Source organism: Cervus elaphus, chromosome 20 (genome assembly GCF_910594005.1).
Source record: "Cervus elaphus chromosome 20, mCerEla1.1, whole genome shotgun sequence".
Lineage (NCBI taxonomy): Eukaryota > Metazoa > Chordata > Mammalia > Artiodactyla > Cervidae > Cervus > Cervus elaphus.
Genome location: NC_057834.1, coordinates 130,346,867 through 130,368,272, shown reverse-complemented (window position 1 = coordinate 130,368,272; position 21,406 = coordinate 130,346,867). Strand labels below are relative to the sequence as shown.

The 21,406-nt window shown below is 34.7% G+C and overlaps 1 protein-coding gene across 7 annotated transcripts in view; it reads left to right on the top strand.

The window, feature by feature from the left end:
* The window catches only part of ZMYM4 (zinc finger MYM-type containing 4), a 154,403-nt gene that overhangs the window by 92,468 nt on the left and 40,529 nt on the right, over nt 1–21,406 (top strand). For 6 of the 7 annotated variants that reach the window (XM_043875822.1, XM_043875820.1, XM_043875826.1 and 3 more), the window contains 14 exons: nt 1,593–1,677; nt 1,917–2,172; nt 6,320–6,494; nt 6,607–6,819; nt 10,965–11,115; nt 11,609–11,724; nt 12,169–12,444; nt 12,616–12,766; nt 13,541–13,713; nt 14,451–14,601; nt 15,153–15,293; nt 15,625–15,662; nt 16,726–16,870; nt 20,758–20,876. In XM_043875822.1, the coding sequence (XP_043731757.1) occupies nt 1,593–1,677; nt 1,917–2,172; nt 6,320–6,494; nt 6,607–6,819; nt 10,965–11,115; nt 11,609–11,724; nt 12,169–12,444; nt 12,616–12,766; nt 13,541–13,713; nt 14,451–14,601; nt 15,153–15,293; nt 15,625–15,662; nt 16,726–16,870; nt 20,758–20,876 (2,190 nt within the window). The remainder of the gene's footprint in view (nt 1–1,592; nt 1,678–1,916; nt 2,173–6,319; nt 6,495–6,606; nt 6,820–10,964; nt 11,116–11,608; nt 11,725–12,168; nt 12,445–12,615; nt 12,767–13,540; nt 13,714–14,450; nt 14,602–15,152; nt 15,294–15,624; nt 15,663–16,725; nt 16,871–20,757; nt 20,877–21,406) is intronic. The other variant, XM_043875821.1, reaches the window with a different exon arrangement.

Genomic DNA, 21,406 nt, shown 5'->3' with positions numbered 1-21,406 from the left:
TGGAAACTTCAGTATGTAAAATTTTAGCTGAAAGAACGTATTGAGGAAATATTGATAACAGATGCTGTAGGAGGTTAATATTATTACCTTATAGTGCTTTTTTGTAAATGGATATTGAAAAAATTGGAAATTAAAACAAGAATGGGAAAAGACTAAGTAACTTTTTTCACAAATTGCTAGAATAAATGTAGTTAAGTTTTTAAAAAGCAATCTGACATTGTGCACCAAGAACCTTTACTATATACTTATCTACCTAGTAATTCCACTGTTAAGGTTCTTTCCTTAAGTGATAATCCTAAATATGCATGTATGAGCATTCACAAAGATGTACATCGTGGCAGTAATGATTAAAGCAAATGTGTGGAAACAAATGGGCCAGCATGGGTTGTGGTTATGTAATTTCAGTGCCATACAGGGCTATCATCAAATTGGAGACGGAGGCCAAGGGAAAAATTAGTAATGGTATCCTGTCTTTACTTATTTAAAGTTTTGATATTTTATTTATCATGGAGTTTTGCATTTAAAGAAAATATGACTGAGAATTGGTTCCTTAATTTATACCTGAGGCAAGGGCCTCACCTCACCCCGGTCTCATCCTTGTGTAATCTGTTATGTCTATTAAATAATATATATCAGTATTTCTCGAATTTGAGTAAAGTACAGACACCTGTTGTCACAAAAAAGGGAGTATGTTGGAGTTGCCTGAGAATTCCAAGAATATGACATCTTTTGGGGTTTTGCAAGTATCAGTGTGGTAAACAGTGAATTAAAAAGTTAAATCTATTACTTAGAGGTTTCACAATGCAATAATATAATTGTAAAAGCTAACAACAGTACTAAAAACTTGTAGTATAACTCAGTTATATGTGATTATGCATGACTGAAAATAAACTTTATTCAATAAAAAATTACTCAAAAACTCAAACTTAAAAAAATATTTTTTAAGAATTTTCATACTGCTTAGAGTACCTTTATATAGATCTCATGGATTCTTGGAATCCCCCGTTAGAAACACTGATACTTAGCCACTAGAAGTTATTTTGGAATAAAGTGTGGTAATATGTAAATATTCAATTGATTCAAGTGACCAAAAAAAATCACTTTATAAAAATGGTATATTCAGTATAATTACAGCTGTGTAAAGAAACACATATTGGAGGGGAAAAGACTGGAAAGAAATATACCAAAAGAATATCAGTGGTTGGTTGGTTGGGGATAATGGAAATATTGTAAGAATTTTTTTCTGATTTCTACTTGTCTAAATTTTGTATAGTAAGTGTGTATTACTTTTATAAATATAAGTACTTAAAACACTATAGTAAATTAAGAATTAAAAAATAGTTTGTGACTATCTGGTAGTGCTGTAGGCTAATTAGATAGCTACTTTGATTTTTTACCTCATAAGCTCTCAGCATGTATAAACCTGTTATACCCTCATTGTAATTATAGTTTGCTTGCTCTTATTTCTTACTAATGTAGTAAACATTTTCTACCCCTGTTTAGCCTTAGTAAAATGTCTTGAATGTTTCAATTTCTTTAGACACATTGTATTCATTTTTATTTACATATTTATTTATTTTTCTTTTTAAAAGGAGTATAGTCATGGCCAACAGCAAAAAACTCAAGAAGGGGAACTGAAAATTAGCGCTGTGTTTTCAGTCAGTGGCAGTCCTCTTGGTAAGAAACAGAACTGAATGAATGAATCATGTTTATTTATTCTGACCAGTGTGAGTGAGAGGAAGTCCTCCTTATATTAGTAAACTAGGCAGTTCTCTCTGCCTGTTTAGAATGGCTTTAATTGTGCATTGCATAATTAGTGTTGGATTTCAAAACTAGTTCTAGAAGAGAAAGAAAGGATGCCTACTTAAAATTCATGGTAAAAAGTAAAACTTTTTTTCAATTTTTTTTTTTTAAAGCTCCACAGTTGACTACTGGCTTTCAGCCTTCACTGGCGTCATCTGGCATGAATAAAATGCTTCCTTCAGTTCCAGCCACAGCTGTTCGAGTTTCCTGTTCTGGTTGTAAAAAAATCCTCCAGAAGGGGCAAACTGCTTATCAGAGGAAAGGGTCTACACAGCTGTTCTGCTCTACATTGTGCCTCACTGGATATACAGTTCCACCTGCCCGCCCACCGCCTCCTCCCACTAAGAAAACTTGCTCGAGTTGCTCAAAGTATAGCAGAATTCTAAGTTATCTTCTGTTTCCTTTCTTTCAAGATGCTTTGTTCTTACTTGTGTATTGTTTCATTTTCTACGTTTCTGTGTTTTTTGAGAAATACCACACATTGTTTACTACAAATGTGTTGCTGCTGCTTTCAGTCTTTCTGGATGCGAGGTGCTCAGCTTTCTTTTAACTTTAATTAATGAGCATTTTATATAATAAGAGATACTTTTGAAACATATTTTAGCATCCCGGTTGAGATGCTTTATAAAACAAAAATTGCATAACTTAGATATGACTGAAGTATTTTATAACTGTAGGCAATAACACTTAAATCCAACAAATATTTAATGCTTGTGTGTTATTTCTTGTTTACATAGTTGGAATTCATTTAATACTTTTCATATTAACTTTAATTAGATTTCAGTATATTTATCTTTACCTTCTCAGTACCTCTGAAGTATCTGAGAGGTTACATTTCAGTGTTTTAACAACAGAAAATTATGACCTTAGGATCATTTGAGGAATATGAACTAATTTTTCAGGGTGGTCATTAGACACTGTTTAAATAAATCAGAAAAAGATGAATAATGCTTTTCTGAAACAATTTGGCTTCTATTATTAAGCTACTCAAACTATGATTTATTTGTATCAATACTTAGATCAATACAAGGATGTTGCCATTTTCTGTCTAGAAAGTGAAAAAGATGCACCCTCTTCTAGTTCAATTGGAAAAGGCATATAGAAAGAAACTTCTAAGAGAAATTTGAGTATGGTTAGATGTTCCAGAAGTTATATTTGCATTCCTTTATGTTTCAAGTTAAATTTAGTAAAAGTAGACTTTATTTATACTGTTCGAATTATGAAATATGCTTTAAAAATGAATACTTACAGACCAGATATCTAATTTCTGTATTTTAGTAAATTCATCATCTTTCTAAGGTTAATCAACCTGAGAATTAGACTTTTTATAAGGCTTTTTTTCAGTTTTCTATTTTGCCATGAAATAATTTCATGTAATAACTTCCCCTTATGTTTCTTTATTTAGTTCTTGAGCAATCAGCACTTTCTAAAATTGCAGTGATATTTCTCCTTTCATAATAATAGTCATAGGTATTTATTGCAGTGATTTACCAGTGAATTTCAAAATGACCACAGGAAACTCATAGAAGTTTTAAAATGTGTGCCCTCTTTTTGTGTTTTTTAATTCTTATCCATACATGTTGTTCTTCTCATCTAAATTCACTGTATCTCTTTGGCCTCTAGCATTGACCTCCCATTATCTGAAGATGGTTATTTTTACCTGCATGTCATCCCTTAGTTTTATTTGATCTTACGTAGTTTAATTATTTTTAAGATTACATTTTCTTCTTTTGTAATGTTTGGTCTTACCCATAAATTTCAACCTGCCATTCTTTGACTTTAAACTGTTCTCCCTCTTTCTTCACTTACTCTGTTACCTTTCTGTAAATCCTTCGCTCTTTCCTTTGCCCCTTTCTGGTCTTTTCTCAGGTACTCCTTGCCTGCTTATCACCTCAGTTTTTCTTTTTCATTTTCTGTCTTCATTTTCCCCTTTCTCTTACTACAGAGTACCTTTTTCACTTGTTTCTCAGTCCTCAACCATTTATATTAGTCTTGTTTTTCTTTGTATTCTGTTTCGTTTTGTTTTCTGAACTACTCTTTCATCTCCATTTCATCACTTTTCCTTTCTCTTTTTTTCCTCTCTTGTTTACACAGTCATTACAACAGTTTGGAATAGTCTGGTTTATATGATTATAAAATTATTGATATGAATTGTGTCTTGAATATAAGGAAATTAGAGTCAAAGAAATTAAATGATTTACTCAGTGTCACATTTTAATAGCTTGTTTGGCACATTCATTTTCCCGCCTTATAGTCCATTTAGTCAAATAGGTTTAATTTGTAATTCAGCCCCTATGAGAAGGATTTTTACTTTAATTTGAATAGGTGGAGATAGAAAGATTTCCTTTCTGATAAGCTTACTGTTATTTTTATGTTGTTGTTCAGTCTCTAAGTCATGTCCGACTCTGCGACCCCATGAACTGCAGCCTGCCAGGCTTCCCTGTCCTTCACTATCTCCCAGAGTTTGCTCAGGTTCATGTCCGTTGAGTTGATGATGCTGTCTAACCATCTCATCTTCTGCTGCCCACTTCTCCTTTTGCCTTCAGTCTTTCCCAGCATCAGGGTCTTTTCCAATGAGTCAGTGCTTCACATTAGGTGGCCAGTAGACCGGTAGAAATAATAGCAGCAGCACTTAGGTTGAAAGAAGCTACATCACTGTTTGGAGTAACAACTTTATTTTTGTTAGTGTTTTATTAATCAAATCTCTTAGCATCTTGAATTTAACCTAAAGTCTGAATATATTTTGGCTAGTCATTTATTGTTTAGATTTCATTAGTAATAAGGACATAACAATTTCTTTTAAAAAACTCAATTTCAAATCCTACACTTTCTGATTTTTTTGACATTTACTATGTGTTTTAATTATATAGAGAAACAAACATTACTAGAGTAAGTTGAGATTTTAGTCCAACAGATAGGCAGATATGAAAAACATTTTTCACGTTCTCCCACATATCCTGTCTTCATTTTTGCCTCTGTCTTTGCTTTTGTCATCAAATCCAGCATTTAAAAGAGATAACTTGGATAAGGATACTTGTGTTAATACCCATGGAACAGTTTTCTAGATATAATGGCACTCAGAGAAGTAACTGTTTCAGGATTGTCTCTACCATTTCTGAATTTTTGCTCTCTGAAATGATGTTGCTCATTCTCATTCTGACATGAGATCTAATCTGTTACAATAAAATGTAATGCAGCTGGATGTTAAATATACTGAGAGCTGGGAGAAATAGCTGCTTTTATGCTTCTATTGCCTTGATCCATGCTGTTCCCCAACTCTTATCTCCTTAGCCTTCTAGAAAACACCTATTTAAGGTCCAGATAAAATGTCATAATTTTCATGTCACATCTTATCTAATATTTCTGTAGTACATTTAATGTATATAAATACATTCGTCAAAATTATTATACTATTTTAAGAATACTTCTGTTACAGTGTTTAATATATCATTTGTCTACTTGTCTCAGTATACAGGCTCCTTGAGTGCTTGTACCATTACTTGACCTAGGGTTGGGCTAGTCCCTGACTCAATATAACTGCTCATTAAATACCCTTATAAATGAAATATAATAAATTAAAACCTAATTAAAAATAGCTATAAAAGGTGAGAAAATGCAGATAATAGAGCAGTGTTAAGCTACTAAGTATTGAAGATGAGGTATGGTGTTACGAATTACAGTATATTACAATATCAGATGCTCCTTGTGATGAGTCCCACTGTATTTACTGTTTTCCTTTATTGAAGCAGGGGTATTTGTAATCTTTTCTAAAAAGTACTATATTAGTGTAATCTGTTGAAAATGTAAGAATGAATATAACAGTTTATTTATTATTATGTGAGTTTATACTCATGGGACAGAGACATTATTTAAAGAATTACTGGTTTTTAAAATGGTTTGCACTTAAGCTATCTCATAAACTTCTATGCAGTAAGACTGATTTGGGAGTGGGATAAAGGGTGGACTGGTAGGGAGTCTTAATTATCACAGTTTTAATCTTCATTGTCTTTTACTAATGCTTACAGATTGAATTACTTAGATATGAAAATGTTCAATTCAATATAATCTTGATAGAATGTGCACTGTGTAGTTTGAAATGTATTTTTACTTTTAAAAGATAATGACTTCAAATTTCTCAAATGTAATGTTATTTAAAGAGTATTTTGAGCATACAGGAGACCTGAAGAAAGAAAATGAGACTCTCCTATAATTCTTCCCCCTAGAGATAGTAAATGTTAACTATTTGATATATATCCTTTTAAACTTGAGCCATAGTATATTGATCTTCACAACAGTTCTATGAACTAAGCCATGTATTTGTTTCATTTTATACAACAGAGCTTGAAGATCAAAGAGATTTATCAGTTAATTCAAGAAAACCCAGGTTTCAGGTTTAAATTTCAGTGCCCTTTCCCTACACTTTTAATTGCCCTTGTTTCATTTGATATTTCTAGTTGACAAAAAGGGAAAAAATGAATTATGTTGTGGCTTATTTTATCTTTGTTGTCATTTTTAGAGACATTTTAAATCCAAAGGATGTGATCAGTGCCCAGTTTGAAAATACCACCACTAGTAAAGATTTTTGTAGTCAGTCGTGTTTGTCAACATATGAACTGAAAAGAAAACCTGTTGTTACCATAAATACAAATAGCATTTCAACCAAATGCAGCATGTGTCAGAAGAATGCTGTTGTAAGTTATCATTTTTACTTTACTGGGGGAAAGAGTCTGGTATTTGTGCTTAAAGGACAGCTTTTGATGATCTTTGCTTGTTGTTTCTAAGTTGTTACTTTATAATTTCTAGATTCGACATGAAGTTAATTACCAGAATGTAGTACATAAACTTTGCAGTGATGCCTGCTTCTCTAAATTTCGCTCTGCTAACAATCTCACCATGAACTGTTGTGAAAACTGTGGGGGTTACTGCTACAGTGGCTCTGGACAATGCCACATGCTTCAAATAGAGGGACAATCTAAAAAGTTTTGTAGTTCAACATGTGTCACAGCATATAAGCAGGTATGTGACCCTATTTCAGAAGGATCTATTTCCGTAGAAATTATTTATGAAAATGTCACAAAAATATTAAGTTCTTATTATTAGCTTAATTAATATTTTTGCATCTAAATAGTATTTGTGAAATGCTTGTATGTTAAACACTCTTGTTATGGAGTATTATAAGTAGTAGTTGTACCCCAGTGTCCATGGAGGATTGTTTCCAGGAACTCTGAGGAAACCAGAATCTGAGAATGCGTAAATCCCTTGTATAAATTGATATAGTAATTGCATATAATCTGCACACATTCTCCTGAGTGCCTTAAATCGTCTCCAGATTATTTATAATACCTGCTGCTGCTGCTGCTGCTAAGTCGCTTCAGTCGTGTCTGACTCTGTGCAGCCCCATAGACGGCAGTCCACCAGGCTCCCCCGTCCCTGGGATTCTCCAGGCAAGAACAGTGGAGTGGGTTGCCATTTCCTTCTCCAATTTATAGTATCTGGTACATTGTAAATGCCATGTAAATAGTTGCTGGCATGCAGCAAATTCTTTGGCTTTTTGAAACTTTCTGGAATTTTTTTCATTAAATGTTTTTGAACAGTATTTTGAAAATGCAGAAAAGCATGAAGAAGAAAATATACTGCATCTCCCAGAAATCCCCAGTCTCATCTTTTTGGTTTATGCATTCTAATCTTTGCATCTGCTAATCCCAAACTCCCAATCCATCCCTCTCCTGCCCTTCTCCAGCCTTGGCAGCCATCAATTTATTCTCTGTGTCCCTGCCTCATTCTCTTTCTGTTTCATAGATAGGTTCATTTGTGTCTGATTTTAAATTCCACAAATAAATGATATCATATGGTATTTGTCTTTTTCTTTCCGGCTTACTTCACTTAGTATGATAATCTCTAGTTGCATCCATGTTGCTGCAAATGACGTTATTTTGTTCTGTCTTATGGTTGCATAGTATCCATTGTGCACATGCACCACATCTTCCTTATCCATCATCTCTCACTGGACATTTTTGAATTATAATTTTGTTTGGATGTATGGACAGGGGTGGGATTGTTGTATCATATGGTAATTCTGTTTTTACTTTGCTGAGGAACCTCTGTACAGTTTTCCACAGTGCTGCACCAATTTATATTCCCACCAGCCATGTGGAAGTGTTCCCTTTTTTTACACCCTCTCCAGCATTTGTTATTTATAGACTTTTTAATGGTGGCAATTCTGACTGGTGTGAGGTATAGTTTTGATTTGCATTCCTCTGATAATTAGCATTGTTGGCAGTTTTATTTATACTGTTTATGTTTTGTTGATAAGTTTTGATTAAAAATTCCACTTTAAAATTGATAAAAAAGATAGTAAGAACTTTTTACATTTTCAGTTTTATAATACTTTCCTGTTTCACTGCATTTACTGATCATTCTTTTTCATAGAATAGTAAATTTTTATATAGTTAATGAAAACTGGTGAATTTAATAATGTTGATTGAGAAATTTCTTTTAAATTGTTCTTAAAACTTTGCAATTATTTTGTAATTTTAAACATCCTAGTGTTTCCATTTCAGTTTAGTTCAGTTCAGTCGCTCAGTTGTGTCCGACTCTTTGCAACCCCATGAACCGCAGCACGCCAGGCCTCCCTGTCCATCACCAACTCCCAGAGTCTGCCCAGACCCATGTCCATCGAGTCGGTGATGCCATCCAGCCATCTCATCCTCTGTCGTCCCCTTCTCCTCCTGCCCTCAATCTTTCCCAGCATCAGGGTCTTTTCCAATGAGTCAGCTCTTCGCATCAGGTGGCCAAAGTATTGGAGTTTCAGCTTCAGCATCAGTCCTTCCAATGAACTCCCAGGACTGATATCCTTTAGGATGGACTGGTTGGATCTCCTTGCAGTCCAAGGGACTCTCAAGAGTCTTCTCCAACACCACAGTTCAAAAGCATCAATTCTTTGGCACTCAGCTTTCTTTATAGTCCAACTCTCACATCCATACATGACTACTGGAAAAACCATAGCCTTGACTAGACGGACCTTTGTTAGCAAAGTAATGTCTCTGCTTTTTAATATGCTATCTAGGTTGGTCATAATTTATTTCTTGTTAATGTGCAAGCATGTTTAAAGGACTTAGTGTTAGTTCCCATTTAATCCTTCCTTAGAAACACTTTGTTTTTGTTCTCACATGGGAAAAAAATCCAGCATCTTCATTTGCTTTATCTTTGTCCAAAAGACTGTTTTCCTGATACTGTATCAAGTTCTAAAGGTTATTTCTATTCAGTCTACTGAAAGATGATAGTATGGTCCACAGGAGGAGAAATACTTTGAAATGCCGTAACTTTAAGTTTATTACTTTTAATTTAGCTAATACCTATTAAACTTTTCAGTTATTAGTGTGTGCTTTAGCTTAGAGAAAGGATGTGGATTTAGAAGTAAATAGGTTTTGATTTGATTTCCAGACTTTCTGTTCAAATAGAATTTCATACTGGGGAAAGCAGTTAACTCGCTGCCTGCATTTTCTTTTCTGCAAATGAGTATGTACTGCCAGTGTCACTGGAATGTTTTTAGGATTGTGTGAAGTAAGAGTGAGAAAGCACCTCGTGTACAGCCTGAAATGTTGAAGATGGTCATTTCTGCTGCTTTTCTTTTCTTCTTTATAATTGTTAAATTTATTTAACAAGCATTAGATGTGGTTCCTGTTTTGAGGTGCTATATGTTCCTTGGGGAGATATATATATATAACTATGTAGAGATGCTATGTAAGTATTACGGGATTCAGAAGGGCACAGCAAAAGCAAGGTCAGTTCTGCTTGGTAGTTTCAGAGATAACTCTTGACCTAATTCTTACATATGAAGTTTGTATTTGTAGCCCTTATGGAGGAAGAAAGGAGAAATGGGGTTGGAGATGCTGAAGATATTCCAGAATGCAGGAATGTGCTCACTTGAACATGTATTTATTTTAATAGCAAGTCTTATATACTTATCTTTGAGGAGAACATAGGAATCTTGAAATCTTTTAATTGGTGCTAGATATACTGTATAAGTTATCCTGAATGTATGACATGTTAATAGTATTTAGCATTATTTACTACTGATTCACAGAGTGGGAACTTAAGATAACAGATTCTTTCATTGTCTATATTGGACACTTGGGATATCCAAAGTTTCCTCTCACTTTATTGGTTAGAGTGTACTTTGTTGTCATTATCATCATTAATTTATTTTTTGGCTGTGCCTTGTGGCATGTGGCATCTTAGCTCCCTGACCAGGGATCAAACCCGTGGCCCCTGCAGAGGGAGTGTGGAGTCTTAGCCATTGGACTGCCAAGGAGGTCACTGTGCTTTGTTATTCTTAGTGGTAGCATATTTGAAAATGAATTTTTCTGGTAAGTTTATTGATTTCCTTGGATTCACATTTCATTGCTATATGCAGCACCTTTTGTGGGGAAGTTCTTCCAATGTTTTGAAGAGAGTAAGAGCATAAATTCTCTATTGTATAATTTTTAAAATAGTGGGGGGGAATTTGGTTGGTTGGAGTTTTGTATGGTATATTCTTATAGCTAATTTACTTTATACATAATATTGAATAGTTTGTATAACCCCTTAGGCTTATCTTGAAGTGAAAGAATTAGTCACTCAGTGTGTCTGACTTTGTGACCCCATGGACTGTAACCAACCAGGCTCCTCTGTCCATGGGATTCTCCTGGCAAGAATACTGGAGTGGGTTGCCATTTCCTTCTCCAGGGGATCTCCCCAACTCAGGAATCAAACCCAGGTCTCCCACATTCCAGGCAGATTCTTTACAATCTGAGAGGGAAGTCTAAAATAATGTTTTTAAAACTATAGTTGCAATGAATTAATAGATCCCCAAATTAATTACATTGGTCTTTAATGAAGTTGAGTAGAAAGGAAAAATATCAAATTTACCATGATATATATTACTTTATGAAACTTTTCAATTTTATGTACATGCTTATTTAATACACAAACACAAAACATCAGAAGTTTGTGTTACTGAGCCATTTTCTAAAATTTATTTCTTACTGAGGATTGTAATCATAAAAGTTTGGAAGCCACTAATTTAAAATATTTCAACAGTGTTAAGTATAAACATTTCAACGAATTATGTTTTCACTTGTAATTTGGTAAAAATGAATGTTATTTTATTCTCTTAATAGAAATCAGCCAAAATTACACCATGTGCGCTTTGCAAATCATTGAGATCCTCAGCAGAAATGATTGAAAATACCAATAGCTTGGGAAAGACAGAGCTTTTCTGTTCTGTTAATTGCTTATCTGCTTACAGAGTTAAAATGGTTACTTCTGCAGGTAATATTGGTTTCATAAACTTTATAATAGTTGAAAAAATTACAATTATTGCTTTGTTTTTGTAGTACAGATTTTTGTCCATATATAATTGATTTTAATGCAAATTAAAATATTTCAGATCTGTGTTGTAAAATATCACTTATTATCTTGATTGCTTTTTTATGTTTATTAACTTACTTGCCTATTTGTACATCTTTCTTACCAAAAGAATCTAGGACTTTTAAAATGTGTTTTCTTTATTCACACCTGATTTATTTCAAGATTTGTTTATTTTTTAGTTTTAGGGTGTAGACTGTGACAACTTTAAATTATCCAAAATATCTTTAACATTGTTAGTTTTTGTCTACATGTGAGGTAAATAAGTTTAATTTTAGTTCCTGCAACGTGACTGGGCCCTTGAATTTTCATGTATTGTATAATACTTATTTACTTTCTCATACATTTGTATACACTTGTATGTATTACTCATTAGCTTTTATTTTGATTTGCTAAGGTGTACAAGTTCAGTGTAACAGTTGTAAAACCTCAGCAATCCCTCAGTATCACCTAGCCATGTCAGATGGAAGTATACGCAACTTCTGCAGCTACAGTTGTGTGGTAGCTTTCCAGGTATGGCTTCAGGACTCTTCCTTTTCTCCAGCCAGTTAGTAGCGTATGATAGTGAAGTAAACTTATTAGGTGTTTGCTAACTGCCTCGATTGCCTACATTTCTATCTCAGTTTTAGTAAATAAAACTAGGGTTCTTTGGTCCATCCTGTATTTGGAGGCATGTTATTTAATTGCTTCCTGTGAAATTAAATGATACTATTATTACCTAGATTATCTATTGGGAGGATATTATCTTTAAAGATTATTATTAGTTAAATTATTTTATTTTTTGGATGTAAATAACACTCCCCCCATTCAATTGTAAGCTACTCAAAGGCAGGGATTTTTGCCTGTTCACAAATGTGTGTTAAGTGCCTAGAACTGCGCTTGATATAGGTAGGTATGCAGTGCCCTCTTATTTGAAAAAGTAAGGAGATTGATCTTTTTATTTGTTTCTTCTTTCAGAATTTGTTCAACAAACCAGCAGGAATGAATTCTTCAGTAGTGCCCTTATCTCAGGGCCAAGTAATTGTAAGCATCCCTACAGGTTCAACAGTGTCAGCAGGAGGGGGTAACACCTCTACTGTTTCTCCCTCTTCCATCAGTAGCTCTGCTGCAGCTGGTCTCCAGCGTCTTGCTGCCCAGTCCCAACATGTGGGGTTTGCACGAAGTGTTGTAAAACTCAAGTGTCAGCACTGTAACCGTCTTTTTGCCACAAAACCAGAACTTCTCGACTATAAGGTAAAGTATAGGAGCATGATAGAGTGTTTGGGTATAAAATGATCTATTTGTAAACTTACTTCTGGCTTTTTTCACCTTTCAAAATTACACTGTTTGAAAGTAAGAGGGATAAAGATTTACCTAAGATAAAAGCCAAATGTTTAATTAGTACTTAATCTTATTTCTTTGCAGGGTAAAATGTTTCAGTTCTGTGGCAAAAATTGTTCTGATGAATATAAGAAAATAAATAATGTAATGGCAATGTGTGAATATTGTAAAATTGAGAAAATTATAAAGGAGACTGTGCGATTCTCAGGTGCTGACAAGTCATTCTGTAGTGAAGGTAAAGATAGAAGATTATCTTCCTACCAAGCATGTTGGTTGGTTGAAAAGTAGTTGATAATTTAAGCTGTCACTGTGTAAGTTTTATCTATTTCATCCTTTGTGTGTAACACCGAAACCTTTTGTTTTGTTTACACTTGTTCGCTCTTTTCTGGTATAATCCTTCATATTATAAAGATGTTAAAATGAAGGAAAAGATCCTCAAAGTGTATAGCAAAAGATGATGGTGATGGGAAAAACATTTAATGTTGTTAGATTGATGAGGATCTTTTAGTTCTTATATTTATTTCTAAAGGGAACTGCTTAAATTTTCGTAGTATCCTAAGATTATACTTTTATTTTAAACATCCATTATATTTCTGAATATGCAAATCAGTGTATCTTCCTTATTAGATGACTGTAAGTTCAGAATGTTTTGTTTACTCCAAAACCATGCAGAATTAACCTCCTAGTCTAGTGGCTTTCAAACCTCTTGAGCACTTTCAGAAAACATACATTTTACATTGTGACCCAGTGTATGATCACATACCCAAAGAAAACAAGTCTTATGAAACAAAACTGACTTTTATTATATATGATGGACTGTAATATTTGCTCTGCTGTCTTATTTTGTATAAAAAAAGAAAATGGTAGTATCAATCTTCTAAATTGATTTCTTGATCTGCTAATTGGTGAGAACCCAACTGTGCAAACTTTATCATAGGGCATTTAAATTAAAGATGTAAATACTTATTATTCTCTCTAATGTTAATTTTACCTTCTCTGATTTTTTTAGGTTGCAAATTGCTTTATAAACATGACTTGGCAAAACGCTGGGGAAATCACTGTAAAATGTGCAGTTATTGTTTACAGACATCTCCCAAATTGGTACAGAATAATTTAGGGGGGAAAGTAGAAGAGTTTTGTTGTGAAGAATGCATGTCCAAATATACAGTTTTGCTCTGTCAGGTAAATATGATTCACGTTCCTGGGTTTTTCAAGTTAGGGCACATTTTTCCCTTCTTTTTGTCTTTCAAATAGTATAAAGGGCAATTAATGATTTTCAGTGTTAAGTGTTAATGTAGGATTGATTTAAAAAGACTTCAATGTCACTGAAGTTACATTACTGCTGTTTTTTAATTTCCTTGTAGAAGACGTATGTCTTAAAACATTAAAATATTTAAAATTATAATTATTCACTTATTCGTTAAAATAGTCTTCTGACATGTTTAAGGAAGATCAGTCTATTTCCATTTCACTTTTCAAAAGTTGCTATTTTTGACATCTCTATAATGTGACTGACTTTTTTTAATGTTGTATAAGATTGTTGACAGATAAATAATTTCCAATTTCAGAATGATTAACCTTAATTTTTTTTTTTTAAAGCTGAATTATAGTTGTGGTAAAGTATTAGGTGTGCAATATAGTGATTAACAATTTGGAAAGGTTATACTTCACTTATAATTATAAAATATTGACTATATTCCCTGTGTTGTGCAATATCTTTATAGCTTATTTTCTGCATAGTAGTTTGTACCTCTTAGTCCCCTACTGTATATTGCCCCTCCCTCCAGGATAGTTAACCTTCATTTTAGTGATCTACATTCTAAGCAGATTTCCTCACTCGTTACCTGTGACCTTTTATTTCATCAGACCATAGATAATTTGTTTCTTACTTCTTTACTGTCTTCTGTTTCTTTTTTCAGATGGCAAAATGTGATGGTTGTAAGCGACAGGGTAAGCTCAGTGAGTCCTTGAAATGGCGGGGAGAAATGAAACATTTCTGTAACCTGCTTTGTATTTTGATGTTCTGTAATCAGCAAAGTATGTGTGACCCACCTTCGCAAAACAATGCAGGTAAAATGAAACTTTAGTCTTAGGTCAATGCCAGGGACTAACTACTGTTCCACAGGTTGAACTTTAAACAGTTGTAAATAATTTCATGAATTGTAGATTTCATTCTATTTAAATCACATTAACATTTAGATCCCTTTTTGTTTAACACCTTAGATTAATGCCCTAAATTCTTTCAGTTTTCTCTGAGCATATTTAGTCAAATAAACTCTGTAAGAACTTTATGGGAAAGATAGACAGTTAACATTTTATAATTGAAGATGTATAGCTTGACTTCTTTAGAAAAGCATTTAAGATTATAACAAAGAACATAGAATCTAAACCACATAGCCTTTTTTATATACCACATGCAGAGTTACGCAAGAGAAAGTACATGGAATACTTTTAAGGTTCAGTAATTTAAAAATAGAAAAAAATGCAGTTAATCTTGAAGTGACTCTTTAATCCATTTTACTCTAACCTAAAAGCACTGTTTAACCTTCTTAAGATGTTGGTTTCTAGGTATGTTCATATAAATTACATGAGGTTTTCTTATTTTTGTTTACTTTAATCAGCAAGTATTTCCATGGTGCCAGCTGCTTCAGCCGGGCCCCCATCTCTAAGAAAAGATTCAACTCCAGTTATAGCTAATGTAGTATCATTAGCAAGTGCTCCTGCTGCTCAGCCCACAGTGAATTCTAACAGTGTCTTACAAGGTATGACTTGATTTGACGGCAGTTATTTAGCCTTTTTGAGGTTGACGACAGTGGTCCTCTACCTTTTTTCTGTCTGTAATCATTTTCATGTGTTTGTCACATTCATATTAGGAACGGTGGTTCACTGTGTGCTGCTGTGGCATTAAACAGTGTTTTTGTAGTTTCCAAATCTTTTTTTCTTGTATAATACTTGAGATGCTACTCTTCCCCTGAATAAAATAAAAGTAATACACATTTTTATTATAAAACTTTGTGTTTATTTTCTAAAAATCAGTTTTTAATGCTAGCGTTTAAATAATAAGATCCTAAATTTTATATTTTTATTTGTCAGGTGCAGTTCCAACAGTAACAGCAAAAATCATCGGGGATGTAAGTTTTATTAATTTTATTGTTATTGCCACTGTCTTTTCCATCTTAGACAGAATGAATGTGTCTAAGCTGATTTGCCCTCATTTATTTTTTATTTCTTATATAAAATAAATTTCATGAGTTCATTTAATCTTGTTCAGGAACAGGATTTCCTGGTTATTTAACTAGGTCTTTTATGCACTTCAGTTTTTTTGAATGCTTTATGTAGTTACTGAAGGGTTTTGTTTTAATTGTGTAGAGTTAAATGTTACAGCATTCAGGCATACAGGGATTGGGCCTTTGGTAGTGTGGTCAGACTGTGGAGGAAACGTTTGCAGAGAGTCACTTGTTTCCCATTCAGTGCAGATTGTGCCATAAATAAGCTGGTTTTTTTTTAAAGCTAAATACTTTTGTCTCTTAAAAGAAGGACAAAATCAATAATGAGAAAGACTTAGGACTAGAACAGTGGCATTTCTAAAGTGTTTCCTAGTCTCTGGGACAATTTTCATATCATCTTTTCTCAAGTTACTTACAGGATCATGAGTGATGTTATTATTTTTAGTTGCCTTGAAACTGGTTCTTCTAAGATTTAACTCCGTCAAGAAAAAACCGTTCTGATTTTAAGCTCAACCATCATTGTTACTGATCAACTCATAAATACAAATGCTATTTTTCTTGGTTAATAGAACTGGTAATTAGATTCATTCAGAGTCAATATGTAGTTATCAAGGTATTCCTTTATTGTTGTTGATATTTCAGGAATTTTGTATTTCTTACATATTTAATTGAATGTTTATATTCTGTGTCTTCCATGTGATTCCAGTATAGCATTCCTTGTGAAGTTATAATGCTTTGAAATGCTTTGAAATATAATGCTTTGAAACATTATGTAGTGAAGTGTTAGTCACTCAGTCATGTCTGAAACTCTGTGCGACCCCATGGACTGGGGCTCACCAGGCTCTTCTGTCCATAGGATTCTCCAGGCAAGAATACTGGAGTGGTTTGTCATTTCTTTCTCCAGTAATATTTTACAATATTTATCATAATTAGTAAACTTTTCATTTCTGATTTATTTTTTTACTAGGCGAGTACACAAACAGATGTCCTGAAACTTCCACCTTCCCAGCCTCCAAGACTTTTGAAGAATAAAGCTTTATTGTGCAAACCCATCACACAGACCAAGGCCACCTCTTGCAAACCACATACACAAAACAAAGAATGCCAGACAGGTATGTTCCTTGTGTTGTCTTTGTTTAATTTTTCCTAAGGGAAAGGAATGTGGTATGTGCTTACGTTAATTAAGTGTCTTTTATTTCGTAGGTGATGTATTTCATTGCTTATATACATTGCACAATTGAGTCCTTACAGTAGCCCCGTGGGTTAGGTGTTTTCATTAACTTAATTAGTTATGGCAAAGAAAAGGTAGTTGATAATACCATACCGTGAATGCTTCGTTTGATTTCCTTATTCATGACAGTGATATATTATGGGAAGTATATCCAAATTCCATAGCTTTTGGAATTATATATACAGGGTCTTAGTTAAGAGGAACTATTATTTTCCGGAGCACACTTAGGTTTGGACTTTTCCACACTCTGTTTCAAGTAAAGTCAGTTCTTTTGGGAAGAGCTTTAGGGCTTTCTTCTTCTTCTAAACTGCCTCTTCCCTCTTTGAGCTACTGCTTTTCTGGATTGTAGGCACAATGTGAGCTTCTGATCTTCTTAGCTTGCCTCTGCTAGCATGGAATCTCTGCCCTACAAGTGAACTGGAATGAAGGTAGTTTGGACCCTGGCTTTGATAGCCTTGCTATTCCTGTGGTTGTTAATGTTCAGTTCCTCAGTCATGTCTGACCCTTTGCAGCCCCATGGACTGCAGCACACCAGGCTTCCCTGACCTTTACCATCTCCCAGACTTTGCTCAAACTTGTGTCCATTGAGTCGGTGACGACATCCAACCATCTTGTCCTGGTTTGTCCCCTTCGCCTCCTGCCTTCAATCTTTCTCAGCATCAGGGTCTTTTCCAATGAGTCAGTTCTTCACATCAGGTGGCCAAAGTATTGGAGCTTCAGCATCAGTCCTTCCAGTGAATATTCAGGATTGATTTCCTTTAAGATTGACTGGGTGGATCTCCTTGCAGTGTGAAGCACTCTCAAGAGTTTTCTCCAACACCAGAGTTCTAAAGCATCAATTCTTCCAGGACTCTGCCTTCTTTTTGGTCCACCTCTCACATCCGTATGTGACTACTGGTAAAACCATAGCTTTGACTATATGGACCTTTGTCAGCAAAGTAATGTCTGCATTTGAATATGCTGCCTAGGTTTGTCATAGCTTTTCTCCCAAGGAGCCATCTTTTAATTTTATGGCTTTTAATTTTATGGCTGCAGTCACCATCCACAGTGATTGTGGAGCCCAAGAAAATAAACTCTGTCACTGTTTCCATTGTTTCTGCATCTGTTTGCCATGAAGCGATGGGACCGGGTGCTAGGATCTTAGTTTTTTGAATGTTGTTTTAATTCCTGTAGTAGGTTTTCTCTTTATGGGTGGTACTGGTACTCACTAGGAAACTAACCTTTCTGTCCTGGAGTTTGAGGGAATAAGAAATAATGGTGGCCTGCCCCTCCTGGTGAGATACAGTAACCTTGAGTTGGGAGCTGAAGGAAGAGGAGCCCATTCTTGTTGGTGACGTCCATTCCAGAGTAGAGTTTCTGTCATATTGAGCTGGCTGAGGCAGGGATGTGGAGCAGGTGGTAGACCAAATGTCATAGATTCCTACTGTTCTTACTGTATTTAGTAGATTTTCTTAAACATTTTTCCACTTGATATGTACCCTTTGGACAATTTCAAAAGAATTTAAATGGTTATTTTTTAGATTTTCACCAGCTTTGCTTGTTTCCCTAGGGAATAGATCTCTGGAGCTCCTCATGCTGCCATCTGAAAATCCCAGAATTTTTAAAATAGAAAGGAATTTTAGATTCTTAGATCTGGAAGATATCCCCTAGGCCAGTACTTCTCAAACATGAATATGCATATGAATTACTTGGGAATGTTGCTATGTAGATTATGATTTAGTGGAGCTTAGGTTCTGCATCTTTTGAGTTACTGAGTAATGTCAGTGCTGCTGTCTCATGAATCATTTGATATAGCAAGGCTATAGATAAGATAGTCCTGTATTTTTATTGTGTCAATAGCAGCTTTTTAAAAAATTATTTTTTAATATTTTTTGCAGTAGGTCCTTGTTGGATATTTACTTTAAATATAGCAGTGTGTACACATCAATCCCAAAATAGTGACCTAGTTTAGCATCATGTAGCTTCGTTACTGCATGATAATAGAAGGGGAAAAGGTGGAAGTAGTGACAGATCTTCCTTTTCTTGGGCTCCAAAATCACTGCGGACGGTGACTGCAGCCATGAAATCAGAAGATGATTGTGTCTTGGCAGGAAAGAGATGACAAAGCTAGACAGTGTGGTGAAAAGCAGAGACATTACTTTGCCAACAAAGGTCCATATAATCAAGGCTCTGGTCGTCCCCGTGGTCACGTATGGTTGTGAGAGCTGGACCATAAAGAAGGCAGGACACCAAAGAGTTGTTGCCTTCGAACTATGGTGCTAGAGAAGACTCCTGAAAGTCCCTTGGAGAGCAAGGAGACCAAACCAGTCAATCTTAAGGGAGATCAACCCTGAATGTTCACTGGAAGGAGTGATGCTAAAGCTGAAGCTTCAGTATTTTGGTCATCTGATGCGAACAGACGACTCATTGGAAAAGTCCCAGGTGCTGGGAAAGATCGAGGGCAGAAGGAAAAGAGGGCATCAGAGAATGAGATGGAAGGAGAGGAGGGCGTCAGAGGATGAGTTGGCTGGACGGCATCCTCAATGCAATTGGCATGAACTTGGGCAAACTCCAGGAGATGGTGAGGGACAAGGAGGCTTGGTGTGCTTCAGTCCATGGGGTTGCAAAGAGTTGGACACAGCTGGGTGACTGAACAACAACAGCATGGTTATCAGACAATCTCTAATCATAACTTTTTTTTTTTTTAATGTCCACTGTACCATGGTAAAATTGATCCTATATTATTCTCCACTTCTAACCTTAGCCAAATTGTCAACTTTTCAGTTCTCCTTACTAGAAATACCTTTCTCTTACATTAATGATTTTACAGTTATCCAGGATATTTTTTCTGGCCTACAGAAAAGACTGTAGATGGTTGTTAAATAATTGAATGACTCCTATCTCCACCCTTCCCATTTTTTCCTTACTCATGTATAAGTTAGTTTCCAAGTTCTATTTAATTTTTTAATATCTTAGACCCTCTGCTGTGAATACTTACTCTCTTTCTACAGCTATCATAACCACCCTAGTTCAGGCCCTCATTGTCTTAGCTCTATATATTGTAGTTGCTTTCTATACTTTCTATTCCGTGCAAAGATGGCAGCAAAATTAATCTTTTAAGAAGCAATTTTTATACCATTACTTTGTGATTAACAATTTGTAGTACTTCCCACTGTTTACTGGAAATGATTTTAAATGTGTATTATAGCCTTATAAAAAGGGCCCTTCTATATATTCAGTCTCCTCTTTAACATACACTATTATTCATGTTAAGTTTTCTGTACCTCCCTTCTAAGATCACTGTTCCATTTATTCATCGAGATTATAGCCATCATGCATCTCACTCTTGTGTCATTGATAATTATTGTGTTGCCCACTTTTTGTTAGTGCTTTTATACTCAAGCCTTTCTTCACAATTTCTCCTTTCTATGAACTCCTAGTATCATGGGTCTGTGGGAACATGCTCAGTCACTTCAGTCATGTCTGACTCTTTGCACCCTATGGACTGTAGCCCACCAGGCTCCTCTGTCCTTGGGGTTTTCTGGGCAAGAATACTAGAGTGGGTTGCCATGCCCTTCTCCTGGGGATCTTCCCTACCCAGAGATCGAACCCTGCATCTCCTGCATTGCAGGCAGATTCTTTACCCACTGAGTCACCTGGGAAGCACCCTGGTATCATAGATGTTTCTTTTGAAGTACAAAAAAAAAATTTTTTTTTTTTAATTAAAATGTTGTTTCTAACCCTCTTTGTATTTGTGTGGGTTTTTGCTTTTATTTTTGTTTTTATTAGAAGACACTCCAACTCAGCCCCAAATTATTGTGGTGCCAGTTCCAGTACCAGTGTTCGTACCTATACCTCTTCATCTTTATACTCAGTATGCACCAGTCCCATTTGGACTTCCAGTTCCAGTGAGTAATCATTTAGAGGTTAAGGCTAGTTTAGTGCACATTTTTCTCAGTTAAGATTTGGCAGCTCCATAAAAACTTTTAACTTATTGGTAAAATATACCTGACTCATGTTGGATATCATCATATTACTTTAATTACTTGAACATGGAGTATATAAAGGACAGCTTCTGATTGTACCCTGTCTTCTCAGATAAGATTATGATGTAGTTCTTTAAAATATTTTAAACAGAATAAGACCACTAACATAGAAAAAGATCGGAAATGGTGTGTGTTAGAATCTTAGATTCTAGCATGGCTGAAAAGAGGAGTACTGTGATTTCCAGGATTCTGACTTTTTATTAAAGAAAAATGTATTCTTTTTTTTATCAGAAAATACATATTTTCTTGGTACTGAATTCCTATGAGAAACTCTTGTGTGAAAATATTAAACAAGTAACATAATCAAAAATAAAAATGAATTACTTAATTATTCTTTTAAAGGATTCAGAGATACTTTTTTTGAGTGTCCGAAAAGCACTTACTGAATTTTT